The sequence below is a fragment of the Malania oleifera genome, chromosome 8 (genome assembly GCF_029873635.1).
Source record: "Malania oleifera isolate guangnan ecotype guangnan chromosome 8, ASM2987363v1, whole genome shotgun sequence".
Taxonomy (NCBI): Eukaryota; Viridiplantae; Streptophyta; class Magnoliopsida; order Santalales; family Ximeniaceae; genus Malania; species Malania oleifera.
In genome coordinates this window covers 22,298,084-22,304,734 of record NC_080424.1, presented here as the reverse complement: position 1 = coordinate 22,304,734, position 6,651 = coordinate 22,298,084, and the positions used below count along the sequence as shown (strand labels likewise).

The following is a 6,651-nucleotide window of genomic DNA, read 5'->3' as shown; positions in this document are numbered from 1 at the left end:
CTTTTTTTTTTTTTTTTTTTATCTTTTTCTAGCAGGTTTGAAATAGTTTCAAATTGAAGACTGCTGACCCACTTCCATTCATTTTTGTTTTTCTTTTTTCTTTTTTTTCCATTCTTCCCAAATGTAAAATGTATTATTTTCCTTTTTTTGTATCTTTGTATCTTTGTTTTTTTTTTTTGGTATTTTGTATTTTTATAAAATAAAAATTTTATTTTTTTATCTGGTTATATAAAGTCCTGAACAATTTGGTGTACTAAACTATTAAACAAAAGTTTTTAGGTTCTTTCAATATTAAATTATTGAAGGAAGCAATTCAGTGAGAATGGACAATGGACAGCAGTCACACCATGAAAGCAACCTTGAAGGAGTTTTTTCCCATTTTATTATTAAAAAAAAAATAAAATATTAAATAATATTCTTATTGGCAAAAAATTACCCAAATTGATGCTCACGTAATCTCGCAGCACCAAACTGCAAAAATTAAAGGCCCAGAGAATGAGAAACTGATGCGTGGCACGGTGACAGAGCAAATCTCGCAGTATCAAGCTGCGAGATTTAAAGGCCCAGCCAGTGAGAATTTGACACGTGACAAATCTCGCAGCATCATGCTTCGAGATTTAAGCATTCTTATTTTCTTTCCTTTTTCTTTTTCGCAAATAAAATCCTTCCAAAAAAGTAATATAATATATATATATATATATATATATATATATAGATAATCTTATTGTATTAAATTTAATTCCAACTTAATTAATAAAAGTAATATATATATATATATATATATATATATATATATAGAAAGAAGAAGAAAAAATATCAAAAAATTATGAAACACTAAAACTAGATTCAAAAATAAAAATAAAAAAATAAAATCAGTATTTTAAATAATATTTATAAAATCAATACAAGTTAAAATTTTAATCGAATAAATGCTCATTTTTATCCTTGAATAAAAAAATAATCCTTAATATAACCCAAAAGATAAAAAATAAAATTTTAATAGAATATAAACTATTTAATTTCAAAACTTGCTTTTTAATTAGTAATATAGGATTTTAATAGAATATATATATATATATATATATATATTATTAGTTTTTTGGAAGGATTTTATTTGAGAAAAAGAAAAAGAAAAGAAAATAAGAACGTTTAAATCTCGCAGCATCATGCTGCGAGATTTGCCACGTGTCAAATTCTCACTGGTTGGACTTTTAAATTTCACAATTTAATGCTGCGAGATTTGCTCTGTCACTGTGTCACACGTTAACTTCTCATTTGCTGAACCTTTAAATCTCGCGAGATTACGTCAGTATCAATTTGAAAAATTTTTTCCTAATAAGAGTATTATTTAATATTTTATTTTTTTTTTAATAATAAAACGGAAAAAAACTCAACATTGAAAGCTACCGAAGCTCGTTAGAACAGCAGTAATCCTGCAGGCTGCAGGGGGCCCATGCAACGGCGTGGTCTGCTCTGCAAATATTAATTAATGGCCATGACCAGACCCCAGCGCCTACGCTGTCATGACATAGACATGTACCCTCCTAAACCTCCATTAGTTTATTAATACTGTTTGTTAATTAGAAATTTTATTTGAGTTTTGCGGTTATTAACAAAATGCACACGTATGGGCTATTCTAATATTTCAAAGATATTTCGTACCCCTTATCAGCCATGCAATTATACAATTATTTCATTTCATTCAGAGCGCCAAGGAAAGGAAAACTGCAGACAGGCATGGAGTTTTTCTTTCTCCCTTTCTCCTCCGCCACTTACGCTGCTTCCGCCTTCGCTGTTCTTCTCTTCCTCTATTCCCTGTTATGGATTTCTACAAGTTTCCGAAAGAATTCAGTCGGCCAAAAATTAGCAGCCCCCGAAGCCGCCGGCGCCTGGCCGGTGATCGGCCACCTCCATCTCCTCGGAGAATCCCAACTCCCCCACAGGAAGCTGGGGAACATGGCCGACAAGCACGGCCCAATCTTCACAATAAAGCTGGGCATGCACCGGGCCCTGGTCGTGAGCAATCCGGCGATGGCCCGGGAGTGTCTGACCACTCACGACAAAGTCTTCGCCAGCCGCACCAGAGCAGTGGGCGTGGAGCACATGGGCTACAACTACGCCATGTTCGCGTTCGCCCCTTACGGCCCTTACTGGCGCCACGTGCGCAAGATAGCCAAGACCCACCTCCTCTCCAGCCACCGCCTCGAGACCCTCAAGCACGTCCCTGAATCCCAAGTGAAGGCGGCCGTAAACGATATATATCGGAGATGGTCCGGAGCCAGTGGCAGCGGAGGCGGTGGTTCAAATGCGGTGCTGGTGGAGATGAGCAAGTGGTTTGGGGATATAAATCTGAAGGTGATTCTTAGGATGGTGATAGGAGACCGATGTTTGGAAGATGGCGGCGCCGCCGACGATAGGTTTCGGATGGCGTTGAAGGAGTTTTTCCGGCTGATGGGGTCGTTCGTGGTGGGAGATGCTATTCCGTTTCTGAGGTGGTTGGATGTGGGGGGATACGAGAAGGAAATGAAAAGAACCGCGGCGGAATTGGATCGCGTGATGGAGGAGTGGTTGGAGGAGCGCAAGGGGAAGAGGCCGGTTTCGGCGGAAGACGGCGACGACTTTATGGGCGTTATGTTGTCCGTACTCGAGCGCGACGAAGCTCTTTCGAGGCTTTCCGAATACGGCGTCGACACTGTCAACAAATCTACATGCCTGGTAAACTCTCAATCAATACAACTTCTTCTTCTTCTTCTTTATTACTTTTTATTGTCTCTTGGAGAAGACAATTTTCATGATTGTAAAACCCGACAGGAGAGCAAGATTTTATGATGTACGTCCGATTATGATTCAGATGTTTTCATCAAATCTACATGCCTTTAAAATTCAGCTTAATAATTATGTTATTTTTTCATTAAGTTTGAGTCTTTAAATTATATAGTGCACCATAATGCATCTTGCATATTCTATTTATACACATTCCTCTTAATTGTAAAAGTCAAAATTCTAACACAACAACTACAATTTTTTTCTTTTAAAAAAAAAAATACTATTAATTTATTTGCAAATCATAAGTATATAAAATAAATTATAAGTTATTTTTATTTAAAACATAATGAATTTATATAAATTTGTATTTTCTCCTCACCCCCTTATTACCTCCTAAAAATAATAATTTTAAAATATTAAAAAACTTAAATAAATTAATTTTATAAATTTTCAATATACTATTAACTTCCCATTAAATTGCATTACACCAAAAAATGTAAGACACAATTATAATTAAATAATTAAATGTTTTAAAAATACAGGGTTCCCTCTTCCACCGTACACGTGGATGACACATTACCGCATGCATGCGAGCAGAGCCCCCAGGAAGACACGTGGCTCGCCACCCCGCCACGTTCTCTCTCCATGCACCGGCTGCCATCTCTCTTTTTAACTACCTCAACACCTGAATGATCCAAATAGTTTTAATTTTTCAATTTCATTTTGGAATAATGAAAATATAAATTATAAAAATGCATTTGTTTACATTTCTAATTTTCTGTTTTTATCATTGGTTTTCAGTTATTTATTAAAAAAAATTAAAAATGAAATTTTATGATTTTAAGTTGTTTTAGCAACATGCTGGCAAAAAATTTTAATATTCAAAAATATTTTTTTAATATTAAATTATTTATTTTGTACAAACTTTTGATTAAAATTGAAATAAAATAATAATAAGAATTTAAATAAATTTAAAATAAAATATCCATAGATTTAAAAAAAACAAATTAAATAATAAAAATTAATAAAAATATTTTTACTACTTTTCAATTATCACTTTTAGAATATAAGTAAAATAATTATATTCATTTTAATTTTTATTAGGGTTTTTTAAATTTGTTTTATTTTGCACTTATATGATTTAGTTATATTTTAAAAATATATTATTTGATTTATAGATTAAAATGAATATTTTTAATTAAAATTTTAATTTATTTTAAATTTACAAATATTAATCAAATAGGTTGCTAATTTTGGATATTTGATTTCAAAATTTTAATTTCTTTTCCTTATTTTTCATTTTCATAATTTTTAATAGAGATGCCAAACTAACCCTGAAGTTTCAAGTTTCACCTAAAACATAAGACACTATATATATAGATTGAATATGTATATATGCCGAGGCCCATAATAGAACCTATCTCACCAAGGTAAGGTTTGGTTCACACTTGGAATTAGAATCAAAATCAAAATCAAAGTTTACTAAATTGTAAGCGGAATGTCATATTTCTCTCTCATGTTTGGTTTGACAACAAAATTGAAATCGAAATTACATTATAATAGTTAGTATATATAAACATAGGAATCATAAATGAGTCTAGTTAGTATAAAAATACTATTCAATTAATTTAGTGTGAAATAATAATATTATAAATATAATTATTATATAATATTATTTTATTACTATATAATAAATAATTTGTTACAGTAAAATAATTTTGATAATCATGTACTTGATTATACTTTATGTATTATTATTATTATTATTATTATTATTATTATTATTATTATTATTATTATTATTATTATTATGTTTTAATGATATGATTAATATTATATTTTATCTTATATTTTATAAGTCTTATATTTTAATATGTAATTTATTAATAAAAATATCATATGTTATGATGCTATAACATAATTTATTATTTAATATAAAAGAATAAAATAATAAAACAACCACCATAGCATTATATTATGTTATACATTAGTATTTTATTATTTTCTTGTATATCTTGTATATATTTTAAAAGTATTATATTTTGTTATAAAATATTATTTGTATTTTACGGTAAAAGTTTGAAATCAAAATGAAAAGGTACCTAAGAGGAGGAATCATTTGAGTAAGATAAAACATTACAATTCTGATTCCAATATTTAGAGTTGATTCCATTACCAAATACTACAAGTGTATTGTTTATGGTATACATAATTGACCGCAGGCTCTCGTGTTGGGGGGCTTCGACACCTCAACTGTGACGCTGGTATGGGCTCTCTGCTTGCTCCTCAACAATCCCCACACTCTAATGAAAGCCCAACAAGAATTGGACGCTCAGGTTGGGAGACAGCAACAACTACAGGGAACTCATATGAAACACTTGGTATACATCCAAGCCATCATCAAGGAGACCCTACGCCTTTACCCCGCCGGGCCTCTAGGAGCAGCTCACGAATCCATAGAAGATTGCATCGTCGGTGACCACCACATCCCTGCCGGCACACGCCTGGTGGTGAACCTGTGGAAGATCCACCGAGACCCACAAGTGTGGCCCGATCCAGACGAGTTTCGACCGGAGAGATTTTTAACAACCCACAAGGATGTGGATGTGAGAGGGCAGAATTTTGAGTTAATCCCATTCAGCAGCGGCAGAAGAATGTGCCCTGGAGTTTCTTTAGCTCTTCAGGTTATGCATTTTACACTGGCCAATTTGCTACATAGGTTTGAGATTGCAACTCCAAACGACAACCCTGTTGACATTGGGGAGCGCTTTGGGCTAACCATGGCTAAGGCAACGCCGCTGGAAGTCCTCCTCTCACCTCGCCTGCCTTCTCACCTATATGTGTAAGGTAATTTGCCAGTTGGTGTGATAAGATTCTATTAAAAGATTTCAGGTCTCCAATCGCTTGCTTAGTGTTTAATATTTTAGCTTTGAGATAATTTTGATTTGGGTCAATTTAAATAAAGTGTAATATGACATTATATTTAACTTTTATAAATTTTTCATAAATTCAAATTGAACATTCCAAATTAATGTTCTCGATGAGATTTAAATTTTTCTTTGAATAAAAAAAAAAAAAACAACGTTGATGTAATGATGTAGAAGTAATAAAATTAAGAAAAATGACTGCATGTCAACTGAGTTAGAAGTTTATAATACCTGCAAACTCCATTTTTTGTTTGCTTTCGTTTTTCCAAAGTTCTATTAGACCAATTATTTGATGATCCAATTTCATAACGCTTTTCACAAGTAGTCCCTCCGCGCACACACACACACAGAGATATATATAAGACCTTCATTTGTTTAATGATTAAGTGACTTATGCTTTAACTTTAGCTCTTCCACAGCTAAAATAAAGATATATTTGTCAACATCACAATTTTAATTAGGCCATTTTCGAGAAAATATGGTGTAATAAAAGTTGATTTTTCGAATTTTGGAAATTGGAGGACCCTGTTTGAAAGTCTCGGTATTTTTAATTGAATCCCGGTGTTTTAAATGAGTCCCAATGTTTTAAAATCAACTCCCAGTGTTTTAAATTAAGTCCTTGAGTCCCGAGTTTTCAAATCGAATCCTGTTTTAAATTGGAGTGTTGTTTTAAAAATCGAATCTCAGTTATTTTCAAAAATGAGTTTAGGATATTTTTAAAATAGAGTCCTTTTAAGTTTTTAAATCGAGTCTTTTAATTTAAAAATTGAGTTTTTAATTAAGGGCTTATTAATCTTAAATCGAGTCTTGGAATTTTCGAGTTGAGTCTTTTAATTTTAGATTAAGTCCTTCAAATTTTTTTAAGTCTTTGAATTTTTAGACTAAGTCTTTCAAATTTATGGAATGGAATTTTTAAATTTTAAATTGAGTTTTTAAGATTTTTGAATTTTAAATTGGG

At 31.9% G+C, this 6,651-nt stretch overlaps 1 protein-coding gene across 1 annotated transcript; it reads left to right on the top strand.

The window, feature by feature from the left end:
• Window positions 1-1,644: 1,644 nt before the first annotated feature.
• Window positions 1,645-5,794, top strand: LOC131161770 (cytochrome P450 CYP82D47-like). Its single transcript, XM_058117727.1, has 2 exons — window positions 1,645-2,715; window positions 4,989-5,794. The coding sequence occupies exons 1-2, from the start codon at window positions 1,675-1,677 to the stop codon at window positions 5,610-5,612; spliced, it is 1,665 nt and encodes a 554-aa protein (XP_057973710.1). The 5' UTR covers window positions 1,645-1,674; the 3' UTR covers window positions 5,613-5,794.
• The last annotated feature ends 857 nt before the right edge of the window (window positions 5,795-6,651 follow it).

Coding starts and splice junctions, on each gene's coding strand:
- LOC131161770 (XM_058117727.1), top strand. CDS start 1,675: ATGCAATTATACAATTATTTCATTTCATTCAGAGCGCCAAGGAAAGGA. Junction 2,716..4,988: donor TCAACAAATCTACATGCCTG/GTAAACTCTCAA, acceptor AATTGACCGCAG/GCTCTCGTGTTGGGGGGCTT.